General features: G+C 33.0%; 1 protein-coding gene across 1 annotated transcript; it reads right to left on the reverse strand.

Moving 5' to 3' along the window:
• Positions 1-6,516: 6,516 nt before the first annotated feature.
• LOC133875670 (metal tolerance protein 10-like) lies at positions 6,517-11,968 on the reverse strand. The gene is made up of 6 exons (XM_062313873.1): positions 11,757-11,968; positions 11,491-11,606; positions 10,099-10,344; positions 9,485-9,565; positions 8,390-8,620; positions 6,517-7,126 (listed from the first exon to the last, which is right to left on the reverse strand). The coding sequence occupies exons 1-6, from the start codon at positions 11,938-11,940 to the stop codon at positions 6,776-6,778; spliced, it is 1,209 nt and encodes a 402-aa protein (XP_062169857.1). The 5' UTR covers positions 11,941-11,968; the 3' UTR covers positions 6,517-6,775.
• Positions 11,969-15,418: the final 3,450 nt, after the last annotated feature.

A 15,418-nucleotide genomic window follows, 5' to 3' on the forward strand; every position in this document is an offset into this window, starting at 1 on the left:
CCCAACCCCCCTTTTACAGTGGTTGGTTCACTATCCCTATGGATGGTCGGCTAGACCCCAAATGGCGCTGGAGCCCGGCGCCATTTGGGGATGGCACAAGCAGTGGTCGGCCACCCACTAGTTTTCAATTTTTTTTTAAATAATTGAAGTTTTTTTAATATATATATATATATATATATATATATATATATATATATATATATATATATATATATATATATATATATATATATATATATATATATATATATGAGTGTCAAATATTATATATTTAGACCCCTTAATTTATATTTGTTAAACCTTTAACTTTATTATTTTTTAATGTTTCTGGTTAGTTTTTGTATTTTAGTATTTTTTAGATCATTGAGAGAAAACGACAATTTTAAAGTGAAAAATGCAAAGTTTGGAATGAAGCACAAAGTCAAAATCGAATTGGATTAAATTTTACATTCTGCACAAGTCATAGTATTTTGATCATAACTTTCAGCTAAAGTATCTGATTAAAGTAAAATCAGTGGTGTTGGAAAGCTAATTCAAATTACTACAAATCATTGTGAAATAGGATTTTCCTAATTCGAATGTCTGCTATGCTATAAAGGCCCTGCAATATAAGTGTGCGATTCCAATGCACTGACGACTGCTGACAAGCCTATTAGGGTTTTCTAAGGGTAGAGGCTCCATTTTGTAAAAGCTTGCCTAAACCCTAGTGTTCTTTTCTCCTATTAGGGTTTAGAGGGGTAGATATGTCATTTTGTAAAAGTTAGGTTTAACCTAATCTTCTGCTATAAATACCCTCCGCTAGGTACCACTTAAAACACATTCTAACATTGTACATAGCAGCAGCTGAGTTCTTTGGCTTCTATTCTTTGTAAGTTTTTGTTTTTATGTTCTTAATAAAATTTAGTATTTTCTTTTTAGTGATGATTAATTAATTTTTTAACTAAGGTTGAGGATGAAACCTCACATTTGATAATATTTTCATTCTTGCTATTTTATCTTATGCAACTCCGATATTTATCAAATTATTGTTCAAGTCCAATATTCAATTAATTGATTTATGTCTTTTGATTGAATGATTATTTATGAAAAGTTGGATATTCAATGTGTTTTGACCGATAGATACATCGAATGATTTGGTTGAAAGACGATATCCATTGTGATTTGTTTGTCAAAACGGATACATTGAATGATTTGATTTCAATTGGGTATTCGTTGTGATTTGTTATTAAGTTGGATTCATTGAATGATTTAATATAATTTTTACGGAACCTTGAATAATGAATATGTCTTAATTGTTTATCGAGTGTATGAATAAAATACAAGAATGTGTTATTTGATATGGTGAGGTGGATTCTAAAACCTTAGTGTTTTTTTATTTTACATTATAAAATCTCAAAATTCGGAACTAGGTTAAGATAAAATTAGTTTATATAGAAATTAATTTTTGCAACTCAATTCCCTGTAGATTCGACTTCGCACTTACACATACATTATATTGCAAACAATTCGTGCGCTTGCGAGTATTAAAATTTGCACATCAATATATAATGTGGAGTTTTTTTTTAATAATTTTGATTGGATTCCAATTAAAGTAAATGAGTTATTACCAAACTAAAGATTAGAAATAATCATTTCATTTCACTCTTTTTTTTTTCTTAATAATAACTATTTTATTTTTCAATAAAATAATTATTTTACAAAACCAAACGAAACCTTAATATGCCCGGATCGATTAAAACTCCACCCCAGACCTTCAAATAGTCAATCCTACTCTAAAATAAGTTTTATTTTATTTTATTTATTTATTTATTTATATTTTTGTTTTTTTTATCATGTGTTCAGAGAAAAATATATTACATTCGGTACACAATTTCTGTCGGACATAAATATCGATCCTTTTCAGTTGTCATGTCTCTGTCAAACTTTCATCGGCATCTATGCTTAGAGCACTTGTAGTGAACTCGTCAAAGTGAGGAAATCTTCAAAATCAGCTGAGTTTCATCAAAATCGTGTCTACAATGAACTCGTCTCTGCTACAGGAAATTTGATGAGTGCTGAAATGGCTCGTCTGTTCTGCTGAGCCAATTTCCTCTCGTCTCTTCTTATTTTCCATTTGTTTATTACCCTTCCCGCGTTCTCGATCTCTTGAAGCAAAAATTGGAGCTCCTTCGCACCTTTTCTCACAAATCACCTCTGCAAGCTTTTGAATCCCAGGTTTGTTTTGATTTTATGGGTTTTGATTTTGAATCTCATATTTTGATTTTGGTGTTTGGGTTTTGAATCTCTCTTCCTCTTGTCTGTGGCCGAGTTCCGTGATAATTTTTAGTTAATTGTAAACCTACCAACAGAAACTTAGAGAGAGACATTTTGTAAGTTTGTTCGTTAGATAAGTGAAAGTTGAAAAGGGTTCTGCATATAATTTTGTTAGAAATGGGTTTTCCTTTTTGCTTTTTCAACTATAATCAGTTATATACGATTAATCTATGTGATTGACGCATGTTCTTGTTAAAAATGCCCTTTATTTAGTGTAGTTTTTTGTGCTTTCTAGAGCTAGACTGGTTGAGATAAATTTGTGTGCTTTGTGGTTGAAGGGGTTACAAATGATTTACTGGGTTTTGGTTATGGGTTTCTTGGATACATTTGTTTCATTGGAATGTTGTGGTTGGGGAACAGAGGTATAAGACGAGAATGGGTGCAAATAGACGAAAAGCAATGGTGTCTTCGTTGGTTTTGCTACTCTCACTGTCTCTGCCAATTTGGTGAATGTGGTGTGCTTAAAAACATGTTTATTGTGTCAATCAATGTGAGTGCAAAACTGATGATGAAAAGAGCAATCAAACTCATTCATCCATTCTGCCAACACTCTGCTTTGATGAGCAGCAAGATGGGCGTTGGATTTCCATGTGAACAATCGTTGGTTGGTTACATTTGGCTTGTGGGTTTCGGGTTATGCGTATGCCTTATTTGTCTTCCAAGGATCTGTTGTTTTTCCTGGGGGATGTGGAGTTGAGGGCTTCATATGATTCAATCTTGTTGCTTTCTGTTATTTCTCAAGTTGTGGCCTTACTCCTTTCGTATTGATTCAATCAAGTTGTAGCCCTTGTAACTAACTTGGTGTTCTCTTATGCTGAAGGCCAAAAAACATAGTCTTTTTGATAATGAAAATATTCTCTTCCAAGGATCTGCTATTTTTTGTCTGCAACCTGTTGTGCTTGGATTTCACTCTTAGTAATCTTAACAGATTGACCACTTGCAGGTTTGGGTAGATATTTTGTTTAATATTTGCTGGGTTTATTTGATATTTTCTCTGTAACTTTCTCTGGGCTTTAGGTATGTTCTTTGGCGGCTGAATTTGGTGTTTAACTTAGTGAATGAAACTCATTTCTTGAAGTTCATTGCCTTTTTGAAGTTGAGTTTGACTTGGTTTCGGTTTCCAAAGAATTTGCTCTAGAATTTATGTTGTCATGCTGTTGGTTCTTGAGTATCTGCCATTGAATAATCGATTGTTGCTTTCTTTATTGTCCAACGAAAACAAACTTATTATTTTGATTGTGACTAAATTGTGAAAGAGATTAGGGACAAATGTGAAAATTGTTTCTTTCTTGATGATTTTTACATTGTACATTAGTCGTTATATACAGACTTGCTACCTAGTAAATAAGGCAAGCAATTAGGTAATTACAGAGAATATTGGATTGTCAATTATGTCTAATATACACATTGAATGTATATTTCCTTAGAGATCAAATCGTGATAGGCACGGCTTCATGGCGCTGGACCTTTTCTTTTCTGCATCGTGATAGATATGGCTCGCTACAGCTGGAAGTTTCCTTTTCTGCATAAGGGCAGCAGCTACACATTCGTTGATCTGCAATTATGGAGTCTAATTTGAATGTTGAGCCAAGCGCTCTGCAGCTGGACTTTTCCTTTTCTGTTTGTAAGTCAGCTAGACAGATTGCATAGTTGTTGGGATGCTGCTGTATTATCATATTGGCTTGCACACACGTGGCTGTCTCTCTTGGCTTGGACTCAAATCCATTAACACGTTGAGTTCTTGTGGCAGCATCTCCTGCCTTGGCTTGTGTCTTAGCAATGCTGAGGTGTCCAAGGGCAGGAACGTGTCCAAGGGCAGGAACTTCACTAACAAATTGTTCTGCTTTGTATCTGATGATGTAAATACGTAAAAGAAACCTCGGAAAAGGGAATAAAGAAAGCGAGAGTAAAATTTTCAGGCATAGTCAGTTTGGAGAGTAGGAAAATAAGATGGGAACAATACCTTAATTGCGATGTGGCTTCCATTTTCTTGCTGGGCCAGATACATGATGTTTTTTTGGGTTAGAGTAGTTTTATTTTTTCTATCCTATTATTTTCTTTTCCTTTTCTCAGTCTTCTCATAAGCCAAAGAATACACGTTGGAGGATGTATGGGCGTTGGACTTTGGAGCTGTATGGACATTGAATTTTTAATAAATTTTGGTTTCATGGTAGTTAAAAGTGGTTGGAAGTGGTTGTTTTAAAAACAATAAAAAAAATAGTATTTATTTGAAGTAGAAAATATTTAGAGAGTTTGATATTTGATGTCTTTGAAAAGTGGGTAGCTAAAATAACCAAAGTGCACTTTTTAGCCAAAATTTGACTAAACTTTGGTGAGTTCACTACAAGTGTTCTTACTCGCTCAAAAAACGAAAAAAGTAATAATAATTATAAAAAATAAAAAAATAAAAAAAATCCTATGCTTGCTTTGCATCATTCGGTGATACTTTGATGCTTATTTTTTCTTCTGGGCGGTGATGCTCTGGTGGTTGAAAACATTAAATCTTTAATATTTTTCTTTTTTGCTAAGCATTATTTCGTCGTTAATTGAATGACCTATAAGAGCACTAGCAGCAGCTTCCCAATCATTTTTCTTAATTTAGAGAAAATTTAGGGAACCAAACCACTTTTTCTTTCCTTATACAAAAACACTTCACAACAGCTTTTATTTATCTTTCCCTATATATTAAAATAATATTTTTAATTTTTTCTTTTATTTTTTTTATTCATTTATTTTCTTCTCTCTCTCTTTCTCTCCCGTCTTCTCCTTCATCTCCTCCATCCGTTCTCAAACTCTGGTTCTTCACCTCCAAGCAGTCGATTTGCTTTGCAGCTCGCTCGATCTTCAACAGCGACTCTCTCTCTCGCGGAGCTCTTCCACCAGACGAAGCATCTTCGTGACGCCGAGCGGGTGGGGCTGGACCTGTGTGGAGGAGCGTGGGAAGTACACGCCGAATGGATGTGAGACCACCGCCTTTCTGGGGTACCTTGGTTGAGCTTGGCGACGGCAACAGTGGTTTTGGAGGCGGCGTTTCCTACTTCAAACGCACCGGCGAATTTTGCAGCCCCATTGCCATTCTCACCTTCCTAGCCACCATTGGTACCAATCCCTCTCTCTTACTTTCTCTCTCTAGAAATACGCTTTTATAGTCCTGGGTTAGATATCTTGTTGGCTTGTTGCACTGTGGATTTCTTTGTTTTTATGAGAAATGGTCCTTCATTCACAACTTCTCTCGTATATCCTTGGAGAAGAGGGAGAAATTCTGTAGAAATGGTCTACAAGGACGTGAAGGAGAAGAACAGGAAACACAAATGTATGAGGACAAGGGCGTGAAGGAGAGAGGAGAGAGACGTGTTCTTTTATTTCATTAAAATAATGTGTTGGGTAGCGCTGTTGCTACCCAAGCAAGTTCATGAATAATGAGGAGACTGCTGTGGTCTGTATTTTGTAACTTTATTTCAAATTTTTTCTATTTTAAGGAATAAAACTACTTATAGGACATCTGAAACATTAACAAAGAATACTAAATAACATTTCTTATCTCATCTCATTACTTAATTGCATTACCTATTAATTTTTTATTTTTCATTTTTTCATGCGCCATGTATATCTGGATCTTCGGATCCTTTAAAGTAGTCAAGGTTTTTTTTTTTTTTTTTTTAAAAAAAGTAAATAATAATAATAAAAAAAAGGTAGACTAGTTGATTGACTTGATTCCTTGGAAATTACGACGAAATTTCGTAGCACATGTTTAGTAAGCAATTCAGGACAGCACTTGTGAGTGAGTCGTGACGTAGGTTGCGTTTGGAAGCGTAAGAGTAGAATGGATGTGAAAAAACATTTCACTTCACTTTAGGGAAAGAGCAGTGCTATATCCAAGCTTTACCCTTAGGGAAAAGCCAAGAGTATTATATTATTATATAGGCCTTAATCTTATCGCATCTAAATCAGGAAAAGTCAGATGAAAAAGGACAATTGTTTACTACATAGGAAAAGTCAAGAGTTATTGGATCTACCAAAATTATTTAACATTTTATTATTGAACAACCTAAAGCACGGTGTTTAGCCTTATTATTATTTTTTTTATTTCTCTCTAATTACCTCATAAAATAAATGAAAGTATAATGTTAAAAACTATATTTTCATCTTATAATTATCACACAATATTTATGTGATAATTCAAATGAATTCTAAGATTAGTCATTATTAAAAACGAAACTAAAAAATTAATTAAAATTATCATGTCAGCATTTTTGTATCATTTACAACATTATTGTAAATAAAACAAACACGACTCTTTTTTTGAGTGAAACTCCATTAATAAAGAAAAATGAAATACAAAAGGAAGGGGTTGGTTGAGCACCCCTGCACTAACCCGAGTACAAACATTACAGTGCACAAATTAAACTAAAACCTTAGGAATGAACATATGAGTAGAATAAACCAAAATTAATAGATTAAGTTAGAGCACCTTTGGCGCTTGATGCTCTGGCTTATGAGTAGTATCAAAATCCACGTGGACAAATGCTCGCTCAACATCTGGAAGTTGTTCAAGCTTCTCTTGGAGGGACTCCCCGATGTTATGTGCTTCACCCAGGGTCATGCCACCCGGTAACACAATGTCAACCTCCACAAAGTAGTTACGACCAAATGTGTATGCTCTAACTGTTTCAATGTGCTCAATCATCTTGTGGTGGTTCCAACTTAGATATGTGAGCTTCGCCAGATACTCTGGCGGCGCTGTCCTCCCAATCAATGATGAAACATTCTCCATCACTGTCTTTGCCCAATTACTTATTGTATATAGAGCTATCTGCATTGTTGTTTAACACTAATGCATTAGTGTTTAATTCGATCATTTTGAGAGCCAATATAACTTTGGATTAGTAATTTTTCACACAACCCCACGAACATTATATGAAATTAACAAATTAGGTTTAAGGGGTCTCAACCGTTTAATTCAATGGGCCATGTTATATTTAACTTATATAGTTTTATATTCATGTCTTGACATGGCTCGTACTCGACACATAATGACATTTAGTATTGACAATTTTTGACATGACTCGCAAATCCAACATGAAATTAGCGGGTTATAATTGAGGGGTCTAACATGTTTAATTAAATGAGTCGAGTTAGAGTTGACCTATACAATCTGATAGTTATGTCTCGACACAGCCTGAATCCGACACGCAACATTTAGTGTTGATAATTTTTGACATGACCCGCGAACTCAACATAAAATTAGTGTGTTAAAGTTAAGGGGTCTGACCCATTTCATTAAATGGGTCATGTTAGACTAGCATATATAATCTAATATCCATGTCTAGACACAGTATGAACTCGACACACAACATTTAGTGCTGATAATCTTTGACATGATCAGCGAATCCAACATGAAATTAACGATTTATGGTTGAGGAGTTAAATGAGTTAGACTATGTTTGACCTATACAGTCTTATACTCATGATTCGATATGATCCAAACCCAACATGTGAACATAAATTAATTGCTACTCCTAAATTTGTTAGAGTATATCAGGAGGTCAAGAATATAAGTTACAGTTGAAGATTATCACATACTCAGAATTAAAAACTGTGACTTAATTACAGTTGAAGACTACCACCTAATGAAGATTGTGACCTAGCTACAGTTGAAGTCTATCACCTAATCAGAGTTGAAGACTATCACTTAGTTATAGTTGAAGTCTATTTGTATCATCTAATTCTCCTATAAATAGGAAGTAATGCTACATATTCTCTTTTTGTCTCTCCAAAATTGATGTGGCTCTTAAAATTACCATTGGATCAAAATTCAATAGTGATTTATCGTAAATTTAATAGTAATTTTAAGAGGTGCATCAATTTTTAGAGGACACAAAGATTATATATATATAACATTACTCATAAATAGTAACCGGTTATATTGTAAACATTACTCAAATAAATAAAAGTAAAATATAATTCTTTAAGCTTTATCCTATAAATATAAATCATAAACCAAAACACATAATTCTTTTCGGCTATTTTTATATTCGGCATTAAATTACGTTTCAAAATGATCACATATACTTACAAGAATGGCCCCAGTGGCATCGAGCCACCAGTAGTATCTGATGGCCAAAACAGCTGCTGCTAAACCGATTGAGTTGGTGATGACGTCGAAGAGATGGTCTTGAGCATATGCCCTAACAATTTCATTTTTAAATCTGCGACAGTAGACCGTAAGCACAAATTTTACTACTGTCACCGACACCATAATCCCTATCATCCATCTTTCTTTTATGGGGTCCCTTTCAGGCTGAGTCTGCATATATATATATAAAGTTAATGGTGGCTTCAGAAAAATATTAATGGGTTAAATTAATATAAATAGAAACAGTAAATGACCACACCAGTACTTTTACTTTGTAGTGTTTTTTAGGGCAAATTTGATGGAACTATTTCAATTTTATTAATTTAATTAAGTCCGAGTTTATGACCATTTTAAATCTGGAACTTTTGCTTATTTTTTCATCAAATAAATAACAGAAATTATATAAATTACACAACATTAAATCTTAGTTGCGTTTAAAACCCTTTTGAACTTTTTTTGGATTATATATATACAGTTTTTCTAACTCATTCATAATTGCGTTTATAACCCTTTTATAAAAACATGCATATATATGTTACAATTATACACATATATATACACAATTTGGTAAACCCTAAAAGTTTTAAATTTGGTTTAATTACTCTTAAATGATTACCACTTGTCTTAAAAGCTTAAGCTAATAGGAAGATGTAAATTTAATCATTTAATAAATGCTTTAACACTCTCCTCACGTGTGGGTCAAACAGCCTATTAATAAGGTTCGAACTCAAAATCTTGGTTCTGATATCTTCTTAAATCAAGGTTCGAACTCAACAATTATTATCCAGTGTATCCTGCTGATCTAGTTGCGTGCATGGTTTCTTAAACATGGCTAAAACTTATGAGTTATATTAATTAGTTAAAAATGTTTGGAAATTCATGGGATAATATTATGTAATGAGTAATATTATTTAGTAGACTATTATACGACTGCCATATCACAAAGATAACATAACAGTGAAAATCAATCTTTGAATCCACAAAGGCTTGCAAAAACGAAAAATCAATCGTGTGTGTATGTATATATATATATACCTTTGTAATAAGTTGTCGAGTTGATTCGAACAATATTTGTAATCCAAGAGTCGCCATTACTGATGCAAAAATAACAATGCCCTGCAAATTTGTGCATTCAATCAAAATAAGAAAATTGAGAACCACTATTTTCCTATGGTTATTCAATATTCATCATTTTCAGATGAAAAAAAAAGGGAAAAAAATGATGAAGGTGAAGCAATGACATCAGAACATTTAGAGTAATTATGCTACTCATCACGTTTATTTCTTACACACATTTTATATTAGTTGAAGTGATATGTTTTGAATTTTTTTTTAAGTAATTGGCATGAGAAACTGTTTAAAATATGTCACATGAGTCAATGTAAGATATGTGTGTGTGTAAAAGAGTAATTCTAAATACTCAACTCTCTCACCTCACTTTCATTCTACTATGTTAACGTAGCAATGCCCATTATCCCAGTGAAATAGCAGTGGGATGAGAATTGAGTATACATGCATGCATGTAGCATTAATGATCTTAAAGAAAACCCCTTTTCTTTAAAAGAAAAGAAATAACATCATTTGTAAACTTATAACATCTTCAACTTATTATTATTATTTTTTAAAAAAATGTAATTAGGAAGTCTTACCACAGGTTGCATTCGGTCCTTTCCAATAGGATAGAGATGTTGATTGGGTTTTCGCATAGCAGAAGCAGTAAACCAAAGGATAAAACCTGATAAAAGATCCAAAAGGGAGTCTAAGGTGGAAGCTATCACTGCTAGCGATTTACTCTCAACCGCAGCATACACTTTTGCAACAAAAATCACTACGTTTGCTATGTTTGATGCATGTATTGCCATCCTCTCGCTCCTCGCAAGTTGCTCCGTTTCATCCTGAAAATCAACATTTTTGTATGCATTTTAGTCTAAATATTAACTTTTATATTTAGATTGCTCTTTTAATTTGTTGTTAATGAATATATATGTTTCTTTTGTACATATTGTAATTATATAAAGGAGAAAATACAATTTACCCCCTAAAGTTTGATCACTTTTTCAATTTTGCCTCTAATTTTTTAAAAATTGCAATGTACCCCAACAAAGTTTTCAAAATTCTCAATCTGACCAATTTGTTAGTGATTTCCGTTTTCTTTGACGGAAAATGGCTCACGCGCACCGCACATGCGTTTTTTTCTACAAAACTTCCAAAATTACCCCTTATATACGTGTTAATTCCCAAAATGCCATTGTTTAAAAAAAAACCCAAAAATAGGAGAAAATGAGGTGATCGTGGACTACCCCCTTGGCCATTTGGGGGTTGCTTTTGGCCCTTTGATGGTTGTCGAACCACCCCCATGGGCCATGGGGGTGCATGGCTCACATCCTCCATTATGGTTAGGTGGGGGTGGCCGAGCCACCCCTTTTGGCCCATGGGGATGGCTACGACCACCCTTTTTTATTGTTTTTTTCTTTCTAAAATGACATTTAAGTCTTTTCAATAATTTCAGTAAAAATAAACCTTAATCATTAACGGATTGGTCACATTGAAAATTTTGAAAACTTTATTAGGACACATCGCAACTTTTTAAGCATTGGAGGCAAAATTAAAAAAATGATCAAACTTTGAGGGGTAAATTTTATTTTCCTCTTATATAAAATATATAATTGTAGCTAGTTATAAAAAAAAAAAAAAATTGAAATATATAATTGTAAGTTGTAACTACGTATTAATTTGCAGTGAAAATTTTGTGAAGATTTTGTAAGAAGCTCCACAAGAAGTGAAAGATGATTATAACTAATGCATATGTAGTACTTCTAGGCCAAGACACTTGTAGTGTTCATTATATATAAAAGCGAAAGATACAAAGAGGAATCAGAATAAAGCCTACTAATGTGCATTAATTCAGCAGAAAACTCTACGTAGGCCTCAAGCTAGCCTTGATCAACACTTTGAGCTGCTAGCTATTTATTAATTTTCTTAATCATTGGAAATGAAGTAAACTTGTTAATTAAGTTGACTGAATAGAGTGAACAACAAACCTCTGTCAAACAGCTTCCAGGCAACTTGCCTTGATCAGTAAATCCGTCCACTTCATTGAATCCTTTGAGAATGGTTTCCTGCCTCTTGTAATATGCCGCAAGTTTTCTTCGTCTCTCTAACAAAGAGAGATATAAATTACCACTTATTCTAAAAGCTTAAACTAATAAAAAGATGTAAATAAATTTAATCAATTAATCAATACTTTAACAGAAAAAGAAGGTTTGTTGTAATTTAACCTAACTGAGCACAAGAGAAGAGAAAATACTTATTGTCTTGAAAAAATATCCAAAACCAAAATCAGAATATGTGTGTTTCTCTGGTAACTGAACCCCATCCATGTTGAGTTGCCATGCTGGCGTTGCAACAACACCTTGCCCTGGTGGGGTTGCAGCAGGTGATAGAAGCTCAGTTCTGTAGTCTGCAGAATCGGTGCGAAGATCGGTCTCCATTTTTGTTACAAGAAGAGAAAGGAAGAAGTCTCATTCATTAAATAGAGCAGAATTAACAAATTAACAAATTAGATATTAAATAAATAGTGTAGCTTCCGTCACGAGTTAAAAAGAATTTATATTCAATCAGGCCAGACTGCGGCCGCATGGTGAGTGCCATATATAGGAGCTGACTTTGTCTGTTTCTTTAGGCATTACTTAGTATGAAAGGAATCCTACTGGGGAAATATCGTCATATTCTTAACAACTCAACTAAGACGTACAGCAAATAATACTTTAGTATAGTTGGGCAGTTGAAAGTCTACCTAATCACTATATATATATATATAATCTTCGAAGTCCACCAGATGAAACAGTAGAAATTTATGAAAAATATAAGATAAGGGAGAAGTATGCTAACGCATGCTCTATTTGTAGGAAGATTGTGGAAATTATAGTGACTATAAAAGATAGGAAATTGATGGCAGATGTATAAAAAATTCCAACACAAACTCGATCTTTTTTTTTCTGGGGCTTAAAAGGTCGTGACAGTGGTTTTGAGTTTTGATTGTGTTCTACATGGAACTGAAAGCGGCTCATTTTCATTGCGGTTTTCCACGGACTTTCAAGAAGTCTAGATCTATTAGGATATGCAATAATTTGTGTTCAGAGGTGTAAACCGTATTATATAGGTGGGTAATACCTTTATTCTGCATGTACCTGTACTTTGCGGTAGAAGGATTTTAGTAACTGTTCGTCCGTCCAGAACGAGTGAATTCCACCCATAACCTTACGAATGGGCGGTTTTTTTTGTACTAACTGATAATGGTATCCACTTTGCATTTTGGGCTCTTTTTTTTTTTTTTTTTTTTTTTTTTTTTTTCCTTAAAGCTTTTTTAGATGGGCTTAATTCAATTTTTGAACTAAATACACTTGCGAATTATAATTTGAAAATACAAATTAAATTGTAAACATTAGATAATACAAATATTTATAAACCGAAACAACTTTTTTTTTTAATAAGACAAAACTATTATATATATATATATATATATCTACACTTATTTTATAGTGCAGTCACATTTTGCATCTCCAGCAGAAACCATATGAGAAATTTCAAGTCATATGGCCCGAGAGTGTTAGTGATGTATGCATCACATTTTGTACACGAACATTTATTAAAAGTTAAAACCTATTTCTATGCCCACTTGGGTGTCCAAAAAATAGACAGCATATTTTGTGTATAATATATACACTCATATTTAGTTAAAGACCGCATATGGGATGAATCTCACGTCAAATGTGAGTATATGTACAAAATGTCTATAAATATCATTTGTTTTTGAAAATATTTGTGAGGTTTTAAAATATGAGGGATTTATGTAATAAATTATAAATCCCCATCATCAGGAACTTTTTATGCTATTTTTCAGATAACCAATTTTTGTGTAAAACGAGCCCCATACCTTATCCCCAGCAAAAAGTGTACCTCACCCAACCTCACTTTCTGTGATCCCTTCCAAGTTCCAACTCTCTCTTCAGAATATTTACTTTCTTTAGTCCCTTCTAAAAAAACATTTTATGAAATTGAATGTCTATCCATTTTATTTTGTGAGCGTGACAAGACAGAAAATAAAAAAATTAAAAAAAAAAGTTAAAAAAGAAAAAAGAAGAAGAAAGAGGTAGCTTTTGGAGAGTTTAGGGATGGTTCTGGTGGCCAAAGCCATTTTTGTCTTTAAGATTAGTTTGGCTACCTTGAAATGAGGGTTACTAATTTTTTATACAATTCGTATATTTGATTCGGGTTTGAGTTATTATCAAGTCGATCCATTTGACCTGTTCAATAACAAGTTCAAAACAACCTTTTTTTTTTTTTTTTTTTTTTTTTTTTTTTTTTGTGTCCTGGGTATATTATTGATCAAAGATTACAAGCATAAAGTTTTTATATCACAAAGCATAAAGCACTACAAAATCATAGCTACATGCTATGAGGTTACATAGTCTTAGATACAAACAAAATTTTTAAAATAAAATACTATCTATGACTTTCATCTTTGCTAACCTATATACAAAAATAGTTAAAGAGCAGATATGCTCCAAGCAGACTAAATCTAAGACAAGGTAGCCAAATATCCGAAAAATTTATTTAAACGGGCTGTGAGAAATAGTCTTTCACACCAAACTATCCAGACCGTGAGAGATCGTTCCTCACACCTGACTAATCTTCATCCCATAGATCGCCCATGAGGACAGATCTAAAGAGAAGAAAACTCTTATTCAAAGTAAAAACACAACAGCAAAAAGTAGTAGCGGCTAGAGAGGAGATGAATGACACAACACAGAGGTAGATGGACGAATGTATAGCAGAGAGGCTTAAATTGCTGATCTGGTCGGAGAAACACCTACAAAAAAAAAAAAAAAAACTAGAATGTGAAGGGGATGGTAAGAGCGAGGAGTAGAAATAAAAAGGAAGAGGTGAAGTCTAGGGTCGACTTTCTATAAGAAATGAGGCCATGGGTGACTTGGTTAATCTGTTTATAAAATCAGATTTTTTTTATAAACTCTCTATATACATAATTTCAGAATGAATGGAAATTGTCAAGATCAATCTTAATTATTAGCTTTGTTTGTTAATATATTTTGAAAGTTTTTTTCTTTTTTCTTTTTAGTTTGAAAAGGCGTTTTGAACGTAACATAATAATAAAAACTGTTTTATGTTTTAAATTATTCGTTAATATGTTTGTTTTGAAAAAAACAAAAACGATAAGAAGAGTAAAAAATCTTTAATAAGTAACTTTTATTTTGGCATCTTCGCACTTTCTTCGGCTTAACTTTTATTTTGACATTATTATTTTCAAAATTAAATATTCCAAAGGCCTAAAATCCACAAATAACAGTAGTTCAGGGGCAATGATGTCAATAAGACAAAAAGCAAAATTTCCACCAAATGACATCAATTTTAAAGATGGGATCATACATCATAGTGCCTGCATGTCCACCAAGCCAGTATGGCCCACCATTTATTTGGTGTTTATCCTTTAACTCTTGCTTTCTTCTTGTCCACCCAAATTTCCATTTTCTAATCACCACGTCTATTACTAACTACCCTCCAAGGACGCAACCCCGAAGAAGAAGTGTTAGAAGGTACAAGAAACTAGAAAGTGAGCTGGAGCAACTGTGTGGTTAATCAATCAGCCTTTCTTAGACTACTGGGTAACCATCTCTCTCTCCATATATATATATATATATATATATATATATATATATATATATATATATATATTAATCAAAATCTTTCGAAAATACTTTTACTTTGACTGTTAAAAAAAATCAAATTTATCCTTTATAATTAGAAAAAAAAATATTTAATCCCTAGATTTTCATCTGATTTAAATTTAATCTTTAGGTTTCTAATTTCAATAATAAGGTCATTAGATTTTGCTTATGTTTCAAATAGGTCCATATGTTACTTTACCGTCAAAGTTAACGGTTTGACATC

This window comes from Alnus glutinosa, chromosome 8 (genome assembly GCF_958979055.1).
Source record: "Alnus glutinosa chromosome 8, dhAlnGlut1.1, whole genome shotgun sequence".
Taxonomy (NCBI): Eukaryota; Viridiplantae; Streptophyta; class Magnoliopsida; order Fagales; family Betulaceae; genus Alnus; species Alnus glutinosa.